Source organism: Macaca fascicularis, chromosome 9 (genome assembly GCF_037993035.2).
Source record: "Macaca fascicularis isolate 582-1 chromosome 9, T2T-MFA8v1.1".
NCBI lineage: Eukaryota > Metazoa > Chordata > Mammalia > Primates > Cercopithecidae > Macaca > Macaca fascicularis.
Genome location: NC_088383.1, coordinates 103,479,974 through 103,499,519, shown reverse-complemented (window position 1 = coordinate 103,499,519; position 19,546 = coordinate 103,479,974). Strand labels below are relative to the sequence as shown.

Sequence of the window (19,546 nt, the reverse complement as noted above, 5' to 3'; positions counted from 1 at the left end):
ATCAATGACATTATTCTCAGAATTAGAAAAAGCTATGCTAAATTTATATGAAACCAAAAAAGAACCTGAATAGCCAAGGCAATCCTAAGCAAAAAGAACAAAGATGAAGGCATCACATTACCTGACTTCAAACTATGCTATAAGGCTACAATAACCAAAACAGCATGGTACTGGTACAAAAACAGACACATAGACCAATGGAACAACATACAGAGCCCATAAATAATGCTACACACCTATATCCATCTGATCTTCAACCAAGTCAACAAAAACAAGCAATGGGAAAAGGACTCCCTCTTCAATAAATGGTGCTGAAATAATTGGCAAGCCATAGCAGATGACTGAAAGTGGATCTCTTCCTTACACCATATACAAAAGTCAAGATTAATTAAAGACTTATATGTAAAACCTAAAACTATAAACACCTCGGAGGATAATCTAGGAAATACCATTCTGGACATAAGGCCTGGCAAAACTTTCATGATAAAGATGCCAAAAGTGATTGCAACAAAAGCAAAAATTGACAAATGAGACCTAATTAAACTAAAGAGCTTCTCCACAGCAAAAGAAACTACCAACAAAGTAAAGACACAACCTGCAGAATGGGAGAAAATATTTGCAAACTATGCATCCAACAAAGGTCTAACATGCAGAATCCATAAGGAACTTAAACAAATTAAAAAGCAAAAAACAAACAATCCAATTAAACAGTGGGCAAAGAACATGAACAGACACTTTTCAAAAGAAGTCATACATACATACAGCCAATGAACATTAAAAAATGTCCAACATCACTAACCATTAGAGAAGTGCCAATCAAAACCACAATGACATATTATCTCACTCCAGTCAGAATGGCTATCATAATAAAAAGTCAAAAAATAACACATGCTAGCAAGGCTGCAGAGCAAAAGGAATGCTTATAGACTCCTGGTGGGAATGTAAATTAGTTCAGCCACGTTGGAAAGCACTTTGGTGATTTATCAAAGAACTTAAAACACAATTACCACTCAACTCAGCAATCCCATTATTGGGTATATACTACCCAAAGGAATATAAATTGTTCTGCCATAAAGACATATGCATACATATGTTCATTGCAGCACTATTCACAATAGCAAGAACATGGAATCAACTTAAATGCACATCAATGGTATACTGAATAAAGAAAATGTGTACATATACACTGAGGAATACTACACAGCCATAAAAAAGAACAAGATCACGTCCTTTGCAGGAACATAGATGGAGCTGGAGGCCATTATTCTAAGAGAACTAACATAGGAACAGAAAACCAAGTAGTGCATGTTCTCACTTATAAGTGATTATAATGTTCTCACTTATAAGTGATTATAACTTAGACATGACCTAAGTTGGAAACACAAAGGAAAAAGATTATCCAAATCTTGATCTTGTGTTTACAGTAACACAAAATCAGATCATGAATTCAAATACTTAATGTTCATTCCTCTTATGGCTGATTGTTTCAGTATTTCCCTACAGGTTACAGCTGCTTCTGGACATAATTTTTCTGTTCCAAATCCAGATCTCTAGTAATTCTAGGTGATTCTCAGCCAAAACAGCTTTCCTACCCTCTTACCTTTCTCCCTTTTTGTGCTTAACATTATGAGGTCCAGCATAGCCTCTTCACATTCTATTTTCTTTCATTTCTCACTTTCATTTTACTCAAAAGCAAGAAATCTAAGAACTGACCCAGCAAATAATAATCCTTTTTATCTAGAACATGCAGAGAATAAATGGCTCTGAATTGTCATTTATTAATCATTTTTCTTTGTTTTATAGTGATAACATATTAACAACTGAGCAGTAGATAGGTATTAGCATATGTGGTGGTCAATACAAGTGTTACAGAGTGTGGAGAATAGCAGATATATGTATGCAGTGACCCAAGAAACTCTCTTTAATGGGGGTTGTTCACTGGATCTTGAGGGAATGGGAAGATGTGGGTTGACAAGTCAGAGAAGATATCTCTCATGGTGGGAAGGAAGAGGGTGATGGCCCCGATAAGGGAGAATTGCAGGTGACAGCACAGCAGCAGCCAGACCATCTGCCCTTCTTCAGACAGGAATGAAGCAGAGGTGGTACAAGGGTGGCACACGACCAAATGCATTGGCAATGGGGGTGATGTCAATATCCTTCGGGTCAACCTGAGATTTCAGGTTAAAGTTCTGCAAAATGGTGGTCAGGAATAAAAACAGCTCCATGCGGGCCAGGCCCTCTCCCACACACATCCGTTTTCCTGAAAATAACAGACATAGACGATTTGTTCCCTGAACATTAGGTCACGAACAGTCACAAAAAGTATGCAGTAACTATTTGATAAATGATTAAATAGATGGATGGATCGAAGGCAGAATGGCTGGAAGGAAGGTTGGATACACAGAAAGAAAAATGGATACACTTCCTATCTACTTAATATCTTATGTTACTAAGTACCCTTCACTCAACAAATATTTATAGAGTATCAGCTCTATGCCATGCACTTCACTAAGTATTCCCACATTATAACTGCTCTTTTGACACTACTAGTTTCCATCAGTCTTTTTCTAGAAATGCACTCACAGGGAAGAAGGGCTGAAAGGAGAAGGCTCATATACTGTGTTCCCCTTTGTACCTCTGGCACAATATTTAGCCAAAGATTTTTTCCTAGTGTACTTTCAAAAGTACATGTCTAAACATGTCACTCTCTCACTTTACAACTTTAAACGACACCCATCTGTCCTATGGGATAAGGGCCAAATGGCTTGACCTGACTCTTCCCATTCTGTTTCCAGGCTGACATTCTATATCACATCTTCCATTGTTCATCTCCTCCACTCTCAGCTCCAGGCATATCCATTCTTCATCAATCTCCAACACACCACAAAGTTTCAAGCGTTATCCCTTGCCGTCCCATCTGTCTAAAAAGCTCTACTCTTATGCTTCCTTCAGAATTTATGTCTCATGTCATTTCCTCTTTTTGATTTCTGTGATCCCTAGTCAATAGAAACTCACCCTCTCTAGGTTTCCTCATCATATTCATGCTTCCGCTGAAGCATGAATCACCTGGAATTGTATTATCTGTGTATTGTTTTTCTATCCTGCTAAAACGTGAGATCCTTAAAAGGTCTCAGTTCTTGACATTATTAGTGTATACAGTGCCAGATCCAAAGCAGAGATCAAAAGCCAGAGAAAAAAATGAAGGGAACTCTATGTCCACAGACTCACCACACACTTTAGCTGTAGAGATTGAATATCCAAGATGTATGATCATGAGTGAAGGGAGATCAAGGTACTCTGGAATAATCGCAGACTATTCTTCCATATTCTCAGGGTTTCCTGACCCTGAAATTTGTTGGCAGGTGCTAACCACCTAGATCTACAAAAAATGTCCTGCTACTGTGGTCCATTACCTCTGTAAAAGTTCCCTGCCTTCTCTTCTTGTCCGGCTTCCTGCTCCAATGAGGTAGCTTAAGTTTCCTTCCTCTTGGAAGTGTTATGGCCTGTGAATGAGCAGGAAGCAGGCAGCTTCCCCTGCTGAGCTCCCCAACATCCTGTGCTTTCCCCTCTGGCAGCCTTCCTCCTACTATATTACAATGATCTGTTTACTTGTCTACTTCTCTAAATCAGAAGTGAGCCTCTTAGGAGCCCATTCTCTGCTCTCAGATACTTCTGAGCTCAGATACCTAGAGCTCAGTCTAGGGAGCAAAGGACACCACAGGGCAGATATTCAAAGTCATGGAATTAGATACCTTTCTCATAGCAGATGAGAAATGTCTAAATAAGTTTCACCCAGTAAGAGGAGCTCTTGGGTAGCTCAGTGATGTATCTAGAGGCAGAATTAAATTAACCTACACTCTAGCTTTTTCAGTTTGAAAAACAGGATCAACTCCCCAAAGCCCCATTAATCTGGCCCAATAATGGGGATGTTCATCAGCAGGGAAATCGCATAGGCATAGGGAACGGTGCTAATGATCTGCAAAGCAATTCAGCCAGACCCCACAGGAGGCATCATGTAAGAGTCAAATGATCCCAAAAAGGTATCATGTCACCTGAAGGACAGATGAAAATGAATATCTATTACCTGCTGAGAAAGGCATGAAGTAGTCACTTTTCTTAAAGTTGCCACTCCTATCCAGAAAGTGGCCAGGGTCAAACACCTCTGGGTTGGGGAATTCTTTGTCATTGTGCAGCACAGAAGTCAGTGATGTTATTATGGTCGTGCCCTGGAAATAGCAAAACAGACAAACTAAGTTATAAAGAAGTCAAAGAGTGGGAAGAAGCGATGGAAATCACCTAGTCCAATTTCTTTGATCAATAGATAAGAAAATTGAGGTCCAAAGAAGTTACATTCCCACGTAGACAGACCTAGTAAGAAGCAGGATGAATTTAAGGCAAGTGGCAGTGACTTTAATAAAGTCCCCTCCAATTAATTGCATTTGAAGTCCTGAGCATTTGAGTACATGGGGTATCCTTCTGAATCCCCTGTTTATCATCAAGCTTGGACCCTGGTGTACATCCCCACTTGCTGTCGTATTTCATCACTTCAGTTTTCACATATCTCACACATGGATTACCTTTTTTTGTTGTTGTTTGTTTGCAGGATTGTTACACGGGTATATTGTGTGATGCTGAGGTTTGGGGTACAAATAATTCCATCACCCAAGTAGAGAGCACAGCACGCAACAGGTAGTTTTTCAACCCTTCCTTCCCTCCAGCCCCCATCTAGCAGTCCCCAGTGTCTACTGTTGCCATCTTTATGTCCATGAGTACTGATGTTTAACTCCCCCTTGTAAGTGAGAATGTACAATAGTTGGTTTTCTGTTCCTGCGTTAATTCACTCCAACTGCATCTATGTTGCTATGAAAGACAATATTTAATTCATTTTTATGGCTGCATACTGTTTCCTGGTGTATTTGTACCACCTTTTTTTATCCATTCCACTGTTGGTGGGCATTATGTTGATTCCAATCCTTTGCCATTGTGAATAGTATTTTTTGCCTTTTAATCATTGCTATTCTGACTGATGTGAGATGGTATCCCATTTTGGTTTTGATTTGCATTTCTCTGGTTAGTGATGTGAAGCATTTTTTCATGTTTATTGGCCACTTGTTGTCTTTTGAGAAGTGTCTGTTCATGTCTTCCCCACTTTTTAATGGCATTGTTTTTTGTTTGTTCAATTGTTTAATTACCTTATAGGACATTAGACCATTGTCAGATGCATACTTGGTAAATATTTCCTCCCATTCTGTAGGTTGTCTGTCTACCTTGTTAATAGTTACTTTTGTTATGCAGAAGCTCTTTAGTTTGTAACTAATGCATCAATTTTAATTAACATATCAATTTTTTTTCATTGTGATTGCTTTTGAGGACTTAGTCATGAATTCTTTCCCAAGGCCAATGTCCACAATGGTGTTTCCTAGGTATTTCTCTTGCAATTCTTAAAGTTTGATGTCTTACATTTAAAACTTTAATCCATCTTGAGTTCATATTTGTATATGGTGAAAGGATGGGGTCCAGTTTCATTCTGCGTATGGCTACCCTGCCATCCCAGCATCATTTATTGAATAGGGAGTCCCTTCCCACTGTCTATTTTTTGTCAGCGTTGTTGAAGATCAGATGGCTGTAGATATGCAGCTTTATTTCTGGGTTCTCTATTATGTTTTATGGGTCTGTGTATCTGTTTTTGTACCAGTACCATGCTTTTTTGGTTACTGTAGCCTTATAGCATAGTTTGAAGTCTGGTAGCACGATGACTCCAGCTTTGCTCTCTTTGCTTAGGTTTGTTTCGGCTATTCAGGCTCTTTTTTGTTTCCATATGAATTTTACAAGAGACACTGGTAGTCTGATAGGAATAGCATTGAATCAGTAGATTGCTTTGGGCAGTATGGCCATTTTAACGGTATTGATTCTTCCAATCCATGAGAATGGAATGATTTTCCATTTGTTTGTGTCATCTACGATTTCTTTCAGTAGTGTTTTGTAGTTTTCCTTATAGAGATCTTTCACTGCCTTAGTTAGATGTATTCCTAGGGATTTAATGTTTTGTGGCTATTGTAAATGGGATTGCGTTCTTGATTTGGCTGTCAGCTTGAACATTACTGATATGTAAAAATGCTATTGATTTTTGTACATTTATTTTGTATCCTGAAACTTTACTGAAGTCATTTATCACTTCCAGGGGCCCTTTTGGCAGAGTCTTCAGGGTTTTCTAGGTGTACAATCATATCGTCAGTGAAGAGAGATAGTTTGATTTCTTCTTTTCCTATTTGAATACGTTTTCTTTCCTTCTCTTGCCTGATTGCTCTGACAAGGACTTCCAGATGAAGATTTTTAAATAGAAGCCTCTGCTGGCACTTAAAGAGTCAGGAGAATTTGGAATCTGTTCATAGGGTTTTTTTAAATGGAGGTCTGATCTATTAAAAATGACTTCTGAGATAATATCAACAAGTACACTAAAATCAATTGAAGGGTTGATCACAGAAGTGTTATACGTTTCTTTTCATTAAAACATGTGGGAGAACTCTTCATTATAGATGAACCCAACCTAAAAAACACATAAGGAATGATAAAAGTAGAAAAATCATCATTTTTGCAGCCATTCAGGTAGGACCATAGATTCAAGCAAGGATCATCCATTAACTTTAAAACTACTGGATAAATTAATTGGGAAAGTAATATTCACAAGACCTTAAAGTACCATGCCATCTTTTTATTAACTGTATATGAAAAACAGAACCCCAACAATGGAGAGACTAGCAGACACACCGTTACAAAATGTGGACTGCACACGTGATGCAGTAGCACATATATAACGTCACCTACGTAACTTTCTTGCCAAAAACACATAACTGGAATCTACTTGTCAAAAAAGCATTCAAACAAAACCAGACTGAGCAACATTTTACATAACAAGGGGACAGGACTTTTAAAAACTGTCAGTGTATTAAAGTGAAACAAACTAAAAAAAACTGTTAGTAATGAGAGAGGACTAACAAAACAAGATAACCAAATTAAAAGCTTGTTCCTTGACTGGACTACAGGAAGTCCACCAAAAAAAAGCTATAAGAGATATTTTAGTATAACTGGGAAAATGTAATTGTAAGATATTAGATAATATTAACCTATTGATAATAATTCATTGAGTGTGAATGTTATTATTATTATTATGTAGGAGAAAGTCCTTGTTTTGGGGAATTATAAACCGAAGTACTTAGGTGTTAAATGTGACAGATTACATAGGTAGATAGATGATAGATAAATGCAGATAAATGTACAGAGTAAAATGTAGATGTATAAACATTTCCATATATTATATGTATACTATATGCCTACACACAAATATATTCATTCTAGAAAGATATTATGATACATAATAGTTGCTATAGATTTTCTAATACTCCCAATAATGTGGGAGTGGGGAGATACCAAATAATTGAATACGTGATATTTCTTTTCTTTTTTCCTTTTTTTTTTTTTTTTTTGAGACAGGGCCTTGCTCTGTCACCCAGGCTGCAGTGCGGTGGTATGACCATAGCTCACAGCAGCCTCAACCTCTCGGGCTCCAGCAATCCTCCCACTTCAGCCTCCCAAGTAGCTGGGACTACAGGCACATGCCACTACACCCAGCTAATTTTTTTTATTTTCTGTAGAGATAGGGTTTCACTATGTTGCCCGGGCTGGCCTCCAGCTCCTGGGTACAAATGATCCTTCCACTTTGGCCTCCCAAAGTGCTGGGATTACAAGTCTGAGCCTCCACACCTGGCTGACCTTTTCTTTAGCAAATCATAAATATTTATACAAAGTATGATAAATAAGGAATAAAAATACATTCAATCCATGCAAGTAAAGGTTTAGCCAAATGAAATTGCACCCACCTTAAATTGTTTTTAGCTATTCAGGCTTTTAGTACAGCATAATTGAGAATGAGATATTTCCAACCCTGTATTACAGAAAATTGAAAACTTAGATATGTGTTGTGTAGTATGGTAGCCATGAATAATCCATGGTTATTTGTATTTAAATTTAAAGTAATGAAAACTAAATAAAATGTTAATTCCAGTTCCTTAGTTGCATTCATTACATTTCCAGTGCTCAATAGGTACCTGTGTCTAGTGGATTCCACACGGCACAATACAGACATTCAGAATTCCCTCTTCCCTATAAGATGGCAATAGTGACTTCATCCTTAACAAACTCCAATCCCTTTTCCTCTCAAAGTTAAATTTTTGTTATTTTATTTCTTTATAATGGCATAATGTACTTGCTTCAAGTGGAATGGAGCAACTTGCAGCATAGCAACTAAAAAGTCTCAGTAAACACAGAAGCCATGTGTTAGAAGGCACTGGAAAAGCTGCTGAGACAAAAATTACTCAGGGTTGCAGACATAGGGGAACCTCAGAGAGGTCAGCTGATGGCTACAGTCAATTTCTGACTGTGTTTCATATGTTTATTGCGGCACTATTCACAATAGCAAAGACTTGGAACCAACCCACATGTCCATCAATGATAGACTGGATTAAGAAAATGTGACACATGTACACCATGGAATACTATGCAACCATAAAAAAGATGATTTCATGTCCTTTGCAGGGACATGGATGAAGCTGCAAACGATCATTCTCAGCAAACTATCACAAGATCAGAGAACCAAACACCGCATTTTCTTACTCATAAGTGGGAGTTGAACAATAAGGACACAGGATGGGAACATCACACACCAGGGCCTGTAGGGGGTGGGGGGGGGGGCCTAAGGGATGGATAACATTAGGAGAAATACCTAATGTAGGTGACAGGTTGATGGGTGCAGCAAACCACCATGGCACGTGTATACCTATGTAACAAAACTGCACATTCTGCACATGTATCCCAGAACTTAAAGTATAATAAAAAAATTGAAAAAAAAAAATTTTCAACCGTGTTCATATCTAATTCTGAATGAAGGTAGAAGGTGTTGCATAATTCTGTCTGCCTAGCACAGGAGGGATGAACCCTTTCTGGAAGAAGATGAACTTCATCTGACGTTCTGCATTTTTTCATATGTCATAACTGGCACTTAACCAAAACTTATGAGTCACTCCAAAGACAGAACTAAGTGAGCACAAAAAGAATAGAGAGTGAGAAAAGGTTATAAAAACAATCATAATAGGGAACATTATCTTCCTTATTTTATAAAGCCAACATTTCCTCAATATCAGAAATCTGACAAGAAAATTTTGAGGAAGAAAAATTGCAAACTGATGTCTCTTATAAATATAAGTTCAAACAACCTGAAAAAAATGTAGCGAATAAAATCCAGCTGTGTATGTCTCTGTGTGTGCATTTGTGTGTATTTTAACTAATATATATATTATATGTATATGCAGGACAAAATATATGGCCATATTAATTGATGCAGAGACTCCATTTGATCAAATTGTATAAACATTCATGACCAGAAAAAAATCATCAAAAGTAGGAGAAGGCAACCTTCTCTAATCTGATTTTTTAATTACAAAAATATACATAAAACATTGTTCTCACTGGTGAGATGTTAAACCTCCACTCATCCTGAACATCATACATGAAACAAGGATGCCCACCATCATGAATTATTCAACACTGTCCTGGAAATCCTAACCGCGAAATAAAGCAATAAAGATAAAATTGAGTTATAAGAATTGAAAAATAAGAAATAAATATTAAAACAGATCACAGGATACATAGAAATTACAAATAAATTTACAAACAAAACATTAGCAATGCTAAGTAAATTTGCTTGATGTAAGATCATCAAAATAATAAAATCAATTATATTTCCATGTGCCAGAAACAAAGAAATGGAAAAGGCATTTTTTTGAGTATATTATGTAAAAGCCAGGTGCAGTGGCACACATCTCTAATCCCAGCTACTTAAGAGGATGAGGTGGAGGATTTCTTGAGCCAGAAGATCAATCTGTGCAACATAGCAAGACTCTGTTTTGAAAATATTTTTAATATTATATATATTTATTTTATATTATATATTACATATTTACTATTATATATTATATACACAACTTACAATTACATCAAAATATCATTTATTTCAGAAAAAAATATAATACATGTGAAAGCCACTGAACTGAAGACAAAACATTACTGACAAAATAGAAGAAAGTCCAAATAAATTAAGAGCATAATCATATCCATGAATTGAAAGATTCAACCTGTCAGGACCTCAATTCTTTCTTAATTGATCTAAAGATTTAATGTCACCATGATAAAAATCCCAGCACAGTGTTTTGGGAAATTGACAAATTGATACTTTAAACATTTATTTGGAAATGTAAACACCTGAGAATAGCCACAAAAAATTATTACAGAAGCAGAACAAATTTGGAAGACATAAACTGCTAGATACTGAGAACTGTTATAAACCTTCATAGGAACAAACTGGAATGGAAACAGCAGAGTCCAGAAAGCTGCCCCAAGCATGAATTTTACATGTCTCTCATCACGTGTTGTTAGAGGATTGGGACCATACTATGAATCTGGGGACTTCAAGAGCATGGAGGTGTAGGAGAAACAAACTTACCTTAGGAATGAGGTAGTTTCTGAATTTAACATCACAGGTCACTGCATGGGGCAGGTTTGTGGGGATGAGGTCAATGTATCTCTGGATCTCGTGCACCACAGCATCTGTGTAGGGCATGTGACTCCTGTCCTGCATGCAGGGGCTCCGGTTTCTGCCAACCACACATTCAATCTCTTCCTGGACTTTAGCTGGTAAGACACAAGTAAGAAATGATGGAAAAGGACAAAAATGGCACATTTGCTGTAGCAATTCAGGTTACAAGAAGCATAATGAAGGGGTCCCGACATCATTATAAACTTAAATTATAGGACTGAAAGTACACCTAGACTTAGAGAAGAAATTACTACATTATAGATACATCTAACTCTGCTACAAGCTAAGTATTAAGATAAATCTGTAACCACCTACATATTAGCATACAGGATAATCAGTACAAATATAAATGATAAAATGCTTCAAAATATAAATATTTAGTATATTATAAACTCAAGAAATTACTGTTCTTGAAGAAAGAAAAAAATCAAATTAATGTTGTATCAGAATAATATATAACGTTTTAAAACTTTAATTCTACTAACAGATCTATATGTATGGGCAGATTTGTGTATTGTGTGCATATGTTTATTTGAAACTTGAAATGATATTCTCTCTCATCCTCACACTCCACAAAGGTGGCCATGCTGAAACATTCTAGAAGTTTCTTCTGAAATTTATATTCATATTTCTAAATGACTCTCTTTTGATTTTTTAAATTTATTTTTAGAAAATTTCTAAAATTTCATGGTAAGAAAGATGAGGACTTTCTCCATCACCAACCCATAACAAATAGACACACACGCACAAACAGAAACACACACACACACTCACACTTCCCCCTACTCTAGTTTCCCCAGTGTATTTATATCACATTTGTATTATATTAATACTCATGTTCACATCATTATTATTTCATAAATATTGATCACAAGTGGGGCTGCTGTAATTATGTCTCCTTTTTTGTATATTCTTGGACTTAAGTGTATCTATTTCAATTCTAATTTTATGCCAATTTAGAATTACTGAGAAAGCTCAGAAATGTTTCAAACTCTCACTAATAATTCTCTAAATACTAAAAATAATCAAATAATCAATCAACTTCTCTTTGCCCTTAATGTCTTCCCTCACACCTCCATTATCCACCTGGTCCATTCTAAAGCATTTGTTTTCTAGGCCGGGTGTCCAGCAGCCTCCCTGACACTTCCATCCTCCTACATGAAGTCTCCTGAGACCTGCAGTCCCTGACTTCCTCTGACTTGGTTTCAGATATTTAGATGGAAAATATTCTCTAGTATCTAAGAAAATAAACACAAAGGATAAAATTTTTTTGCCCACTTGCAGGTCTGAAAATATTCTTTATCTATAAATACACAAGATGACGGCTGCTCTTGAGAATTCTAATGTCATTCTGATTCCTGATCCTTTATAGGTGAACTAATTTATCTCTGAATGTTTTTATCACTTTCCCTTTAACTCTGATGTTCTAAAATTTCATGGCCTGGTGTCTTAGATGAATATTTTCCATTTCATTCACTTTGCTGGACATTTGGTAAGAATTTTCTATCTAAATGGTGAAAAATGGAGGTCTTTCCACTGGTGCTACTTATTCTCAGGAGTTTACACCTGACTGCTGAATTTTAGGAACAAGATGCAGAAAGGCGCTAAAGGCCTCAGAATTCAAGTGGACTCTTACTTAACCCCTCACTCTTTCCCTGTCTCTGTCTGTTGTGTATGAGTGAGCCTCTTAGGTTCAGTTTCTCTAGAGAGTGAACCTCCCTTTTCTGTGGGGAAAAAACAATTAGTTGACAAATGAAGTTGTGGAGGGAATCTAGGCAGGGAGAATTTTCTGTTTTCTGCTTCATTCTCCCTCTGTGTTCTTTGGGTCTTGGTTCTTTTGAATACTCAGCCTTACAGGGACTATAGCAACACAAATTCTTATGACCCTTAGGTTGCAACTTCAATCTCTCTGCCAAATTGGTTACCATCCTTCTATCTGCTCCCTGTGTCTCAGAAGTTTGTTAAAGACTTGATGGTTGTACTCTAACTTTAACAGGAGTAATTCTCATATGTAATAAATTTAACATCATTTCAGTGTGATTCTGACCCCAGAAAAACAAATGTGTGGCTAATAGGCTATGCAGAGCCAGAATCTGCTCATAGATAAATACAAAATTTGAAGGAAAAAAAAAAAGTTGTTTGTAAAAGATAAAACTATTGATCCTAAGAAAAAATATTGACAAGTACCATTTTTCTAGGTGCAAATTTTGATAATCATAAAACTCCTCAGGCACATTTTCTACTTAAATAGCATACACCTTTATTATACAGCTACATGCTTAAAATACTTCCCAGACTACACAGATTTTCTCAGGCTATCTCATCAAATTTCTAGAATATCCACTATACACTTCAATAAATAGTATTTCCCAAAGAATCAAAAATAGAACTATCCTTTGATCCAGCAATCCCACTACTGGGTATCTATCCAAAATAAAAGAAATCATTTTATCAAAAAGACATCTGCATTCATATGTTTACTGCAGCACTATTCACCAAGGCATATTCATAAAATCAACTAAAAAGTTATGTGTGGGGTTTAAAAATCTGCATCTAGTAGTGTCACACACACACACACAAACTCATACCATGCACTACTACTCAGCTATGTAAAAGAATGAAATCATGTCTTTTGTGGCAACATGGATGGAACTGTAGGCCATTATCCTAAGTGCAAAGACTCAAAATAGAAAGTCAAAAACCACACGTTCTCACTTACAAGTGGAAGCTAAACAATGGGTACACAGAGACATACAGAGTGGAATAATAGACACTGGAGATTCCAAAAGGTGGAAAGGTGGGAGGGAGGTGAGGGATGAAATGTTACCTATTGGGAACAATGTACACTATTCAGGTGATGGGTACACTAAAAGCCCATACTTCACCATTAGGGAATAGATTCATGAACGCAATTGCACTTGTACCCCTAAAAAAATAGAAATTTACCAAAACATTAAAAAATGGTATCAAACCAACCATAAAAGAATTGCCAATAATAAAAATTAAAAATAAAAAGAGTCTCTGTCTTTACTGTCCCAGCATTAAAACACTACATTTTCAGAATAAGAGAAGATCTGTAAGAGCATACCTGGCTGGGCACAGTGGCACACGCCTGTAATCCCAGCACTTTTGGAGGCTGATGTGGGAGGATCATTTGAGGTCAGGAGTTCGAGACCAGCCTGACTAACATGGTGGAACCCTGTCTCTACTAAAAATACAAAATAATTAGCCAGTGTGGTGGGTACACCTGTAATCCCAGCTACTCGGGAGGCTGAGGCAGGAGAATCACTTGAACCCAGGAGGCGGAGGTTGCAGTGAGCCAAGATTGCACCACTGCACTTCAGCCTAGGCGACAGAGCGAGACTCTGTCTCAAAAAAAGAAAAAAAGAGCATATCTATTACTCAAAGTGGTCTGTTCTGCTGGAAAATGGAATTTTGTAGACATGGTTTTTAGTGAAATAAAATTTCTACTCATTTCAAAAAAGAAATTGCAACAAAGTAGTCTCTTCTTAAGAAAACCAACATATAATCCTAGGCCAATTCATCATGTCTGTGCCTGCTACAAATCTTCTCCCATGAAATCTAGACACTTTATTCAGAGTATTTAGTCACTTAAATCCAGGGTTTTATTACTTTTGCTAGTGATCACACTGTCTTCACCTCTCTCAGTCCCTCTTCCCTGTTGTGCAAATTCATCTCATTCTTACCCCTTCATCGTATTTAGACAACTTAGAGCCAATGGCACAGAAATTTCAATAATGAAGCTTCTCTAAGAGAAACAAGATGGAGGACAATAGCAGTGTCTTCCCAACATCTTTTCTGAAAATCACCCTGCTCACCTATGGTATCATCATACCTGTGACCTCTGGGTACTTCAGCAGAAGCAGGAGTCCAAATCTTAGGGTGGTGCTTGTTGTCTCTGTTCCAGCTCCAAACATATCAGTTACAGTGGCTATCAAGCTTTCAATAGTAAATTCAGACTGTAGATTGTGCCTTTCCTAAAAATTATTTCATCATTTAATTATTTGATAGTGTGCCAGCATATGAAAGTACAAAAAATCCAAAATATATCAGGTTGTTCTAAAGATAAGGAAATTTGGAAACTACAGAGTGCAGTATTAAAACTACAACAATTGCACAGTGTGGCAGAGAATGTAAAATAGTTCATTTCCCATTCCTGCTTATCCATTGCTTGCCTAAAAATTCTATTTCCAAGTATAGAATGTTCTCACTTATAAGTAGAAGCTGTGTTGGCCACGAAACATATTTCTTGTCTATGACACATAAGCAGGTACCTGCTGATGGTACTTTCTCTCTCTCCTTTTTACTCAAAACACATATATGAAGGTAGAGGTGGTATAGATACCACCTTGGAACACGAGTATTTAAGAATCATAACAAAGCCATCTGTGGTGGCTCATGCCTGTAATCCCAACACTTTGGGATGCCGAGGCAGGAGGATCACTTGAGTCCTGGAGTTTGACACCAGCCTGGGCAACAAGTGAGACTCCCTGGCTCTAAAAAAAAAAAAAAAAAAAAATCAAAAAATTGGCCAGGCATGGTGGCTCATGCCTGTAATCCCAGCACTTTGGGAGGCCAAGACAGGCAGGTCACCTGAGGTCAGGAGTTTGAGACCAGCCTGGGCAACATGGTAAAATATAGTCTCTACTAAAAACACAAAAACTAGCCAGGCATGATGGCATGCGCCTGTAATCTCAGCTACTTGGGAGGCTGAGCTACGAGAATCTCTTGAACCCAGGAGATGGAGGTTGCAGTGAGCCAAGGTTGCAGCACTGCACTCTATCCTGGGTGATAGAGCAAAACTCCTTCACAAAAAAAAAAAAAAAATCAAAAAACCACGTGAATGGCACATATCTGTGGTCCCAGCTACATGGGAGGCTGACGCAGAGAATCACATGAGCCCAGGAAGTCAAGGCTGCAGTGAAGCATGTTCATGCCACTGCTCTTCAGCTTGGATGGCAAAGAGAGATCCTGTCTCAAAAAAATAATAATAATAATCAAGATGAAGGTTCGTGTTGTAAGTGTGGGGATCAAAAATGGCAGGCACCTGGTTCTAGGATGCTTCAGGGCTACAGTACTAGTTCTACGCTGTCCAACATGACACACTTTATGTGAAATAAATAAACACATTATTTGTTTAAGCCATGTTAATTGGGTTTTTTTTCTTATTTGTATACACACAATCTTAATTGCTAGAAATAGAAATAAGTAAATTAGAGACATAAATACATTATAAACCATAATCAAGGGTTTTGCAATTCTCAGTGTCACAATAGTGACATTGCAGAATAGGAGGCTCCAGTCTCTCCTTCCACCCAAGGATACACCAAATAAATATCCATTCACAGATCAATTGCCTCTGAGAGAAAGTCGGAAACAAGTTGAGAGACTTCTATATACGGGGCAACAAAAAAAAAAATCCACATAGACTGGGAAGAAAAAGCTACAGCACCAACCTCACCCAGGCACTACACCATACAATTTAGAAGGAATCCCCAACATCCAGCTTCTCCCTGGGGAAAAGAGGGTTTAGACCACACATTAACACCCTAACTCTAAGGTTCCCCACAGCTATCCACTTAACTTACCAACTCTGGGAGGAGAGAGGGCTAAGTATGCAGGAGTCTCTCTCTAGACCACCAGAAAAAGTACCAGTATTATATTGGCAAACAAGCACTTCCAGAGGTTTAATTTTCTAGGATCAGGGCAGAGAAAGGGATGAAGCTCAAAAGTCCAAGTTTCTGCCTAGATGAGACTTATTAGCATGTTCTGTAAATTGCTGCTCCTGACAGTGGAGCTTCTAACTAGCCTCAACACAAGTCCATATATGACAAGTGCACAGCTAACCTCATATTCAATAGTGGAAAGTTGAAGGATTTTCCTGTAAGATCAGGAAAAAGATATGGATGCCCACTCTCACTACTTCAATACAACACAGTATGGGAAGTACTAGCCAGAGCATGAGACAAGAAAAGTAAATGAAAGACATCCAAATAAGAAAAGAAGTAAAATTGTCTCTGCTGATGGCATGATCTTACATACAGAAAATCTTAAACACATCATCAAAAAACTCTTAGAACTGATAATTAAATTCAGTAAAGTTGCAGGATACAAAATCAACACACAAAAATTGATAGTGTTTCTACACACTAACAACAAATGATATGAAAAAGAAATTTTAAAAGCAATCCCATTTACAATCGCATCAAAGAAATAAAGTATTTAGGAGTAAATTTAACCAAAAAAGTGAAAGTCACTGAAAAATATAAAATATTAATTAAAAAATGAAGAAGACACAAATTAAAAAGAGATACCATATACATGGATTGGAAGAGTTGATATTGTTAAAATGTCTATACTATCTAAAGCAATTTACAGTTTCATTGAAATCTCTATCAAAATTCCAATGTTATCTCTCATAGATACAGGAAAAGTCATTGCAAAAAAATTCATATAGAACCACAAAAATACCCAAATAGCCAAGGCAATCATTAGTAGAAAAGAACAAAGCTGGAGGCATCACATTACCTGATTTCAAGCTGTACTACAAATTAATAGTAATTAAAACAGCATGGTACTGGCATAAAAATTGATACATCAACCAACAGAATACAATAGAGGGCCAGAAAAGAACTCATGCCACTACAATTGATTTTAGACAAAGGTACCAAGAATATGCAATGGAAAGGGGACAGTCTCTTAAACAAATGGTGAGAAAACTGGATATCCATATGCTAAATAAAATTGAATGCTTATCTCACACCATATACTCAAGCAACTCAACATGAGACTTAAATATAACACCAGAAACTGTGAACTACTAGAAGAAAAGATTGAAGAAAAACTACAGGACATTGATCTGGGCAATAATTGTTTAGATTTTACCCCTAAAGCAGAGGCAACAAAAGCAAAGATAGACAAATGGGATTAAGTCAAACTAAAAAGCCTCGGCACAGCAAAGGAAAAAACAGAGTGAAGAGACAACATATGGATTAGGAGAAGTATTTGTAAGCCCTGTATCTAATAAGGGATTAATATCCAAAATATATAAGAGGGCTGGGAGCGGTGCCTCATACCTGTAATGCCATCACTTTGGGAGACCAAGGCAGGTGGATCACCCAAGGTCAGGAGTTCGAAACCAGCCTGGCCAACATGGTGAAACCCACATCTCTACTAAAAATTTAAAAATTAGCCAGGTGTAGTGGTTCATGCCTCTAATCCCAGCTACTTGGGAGGCTGAGGCAGGAGAATCTCTTGAACCAAGGAGGCAGAGGCTGCAGTGAGCCGAGATTGCACCACTGCACTCCACTCCACCCTGGGCAACAGAGTAAGACTCTGTCTCAAAAAAAACCTATATATATATACACACACACACACACGATCATATATATGGAACTTAACTCTATAGAAAGAAAATAAATAATCCAATTAAGAAATGGGCAAATCACCCGAATATTTCTAAAAAGAAGACATATGAGTGATTAAGAGATACATGAAAAAGATGCTCAACACTAATCATTAGAAAGTTACAAATTAAAAACAGTGAGATATCACCTCACATCTGTTAGAATGGCGATTATCAAAGAGAAAAAAAACAAGTGTTGGTGAAGATATGGAAAAAGGGAAACACTTGTGCACTGTTGATGGGAATGTAAGTTAGTGCAACCATTATGGAAAACAGTAAAAGCTTCCTCAAAAAACTAAAAATAGAATTACATGATCCAGCAATTTGGTTTATGGACATTTACTCAAAAGATTTGAAATCAGTATGTCAAAGAGATGTCTGCACTCCCATGTAAACTGCAGCACGATTCCCAATAGCTATATATAGAATCAGCTTAAGTGTCCATCAATAGATAAATAAAGAAAATGTGGCATATATATACAATAGAATACTATTCAGTCTTAAAAATGAAGAAATTCTGTTATTTGTGATAACAGGAATGGAACTGCAGAACATTATGCTAAGTTAAATAAGTCAGTTCAGGAACAGGAAAACAAATACCATATATTCTCACTTATATGTGGAATCTAAAACAACTTAACTCATAGAAGAGAGTAGAATGCTGATTGCCAGAGGGCTTGGGGGTTGGGGGAAAAGGGGAGATGATAGTCAAAGGCTATAAAGCCTCAGTTAGAATGGAGGAGAAAATCTGATCTCTCTTTTAAAAAATAATAAATTGCACAGCCAGTTGAATATAGGTAATAATAGAGTACAATCCACCTTCCTATCCATGGATATCACATCTATTGATTCAACCAACCTTAAATCAAAAAAAAAAAAAATTGGAAAAAGAGGCCAGGAGAGGTGGCTCATGTCTGTAATCCCAGCACTTTGGGAGGCCAAGATGGAGGATTGCTTGAGCCCAGAAGTGCAAGACTAGCCTAGGCAACATGGAAAGACCCTATCTCTACAAAAAAACAAAATTAGCTGGGCATGGTGGCATGCACCTGTGGTCCCACATACTCAGGAGGCTGAGGTGGAAGAATTGCTTGAGCCCAGGAGTTCCAGGCTGCAGTGAGCTATGGTCATACCACTGCACAACAGCTTGGGCAACGGGACAAGATTCTGCCTCTAAAACAAAAAAGAATAAAATTCGGAAAATAAAAGTGTTTGTATTGGACATATACAGACTTTTTTCTTGTCATTGTTCCCTAAAAAATATAGTATAACAACCATTTACATTGTATTAGGAATTATAAGTAATTTAGACTGGGCACAGTGGCTCACGCCTTAAATCCAAGCACTGTGGGAGGCTGAGGCAGGAGGATTGCTTGAGTTCAGGAGGTCCACTCCAGCCTGGGCAAACACAGTGACACCCTATCTCTATAAAAACAAATTTTTAATTATCTGGGCATGGTGGTGTGCACCTGCAG

At 37.3% G+C, this 19,546-nt stretch overlaps 1 protein-coding gene across 2 annotated transcripts in view; it reads right to left on the bottom strand.

Annotated features, from left to right (window-relative positions):
- Positions 1–1,758: 1,758 nt before the first annotated feature.
- Positions 1,759–19,546, bottom strand: part of CYP2C18 (cytochrome P450 family 2 subfamily C member 18) — a 36,242-nt gene continuing 18,454 nt past the window's right edge. The window contains exons 6-9 of one of the 2 annotated variants that reach the window (XM_005565995.5): positions 14,505–14,646; positions 10,556–10,743; positions 4,085–4,226; positions 1,759–2,260 (exon numbers count right to left, since the gene is read on the bottom strand). In XM_005565995.5, coding sequence (XP_005566052.3) covers positions 2,079–2,260; positions 4,085–4,226; positions 10,556–10,743; positions 14,505–14,646 — 654 coding nt within the window. In that variant the 3' untranslated portion in view covers positions 1,759–2,078. The remainder of the gene's footprint in view (positions 2,261–4,084; positions 4,227–10,555; positions 10,744–14,504; positions 14,647–19,546) is intronic. The other variant, XM_074002238.1, reaches the window with a different exon arrangement.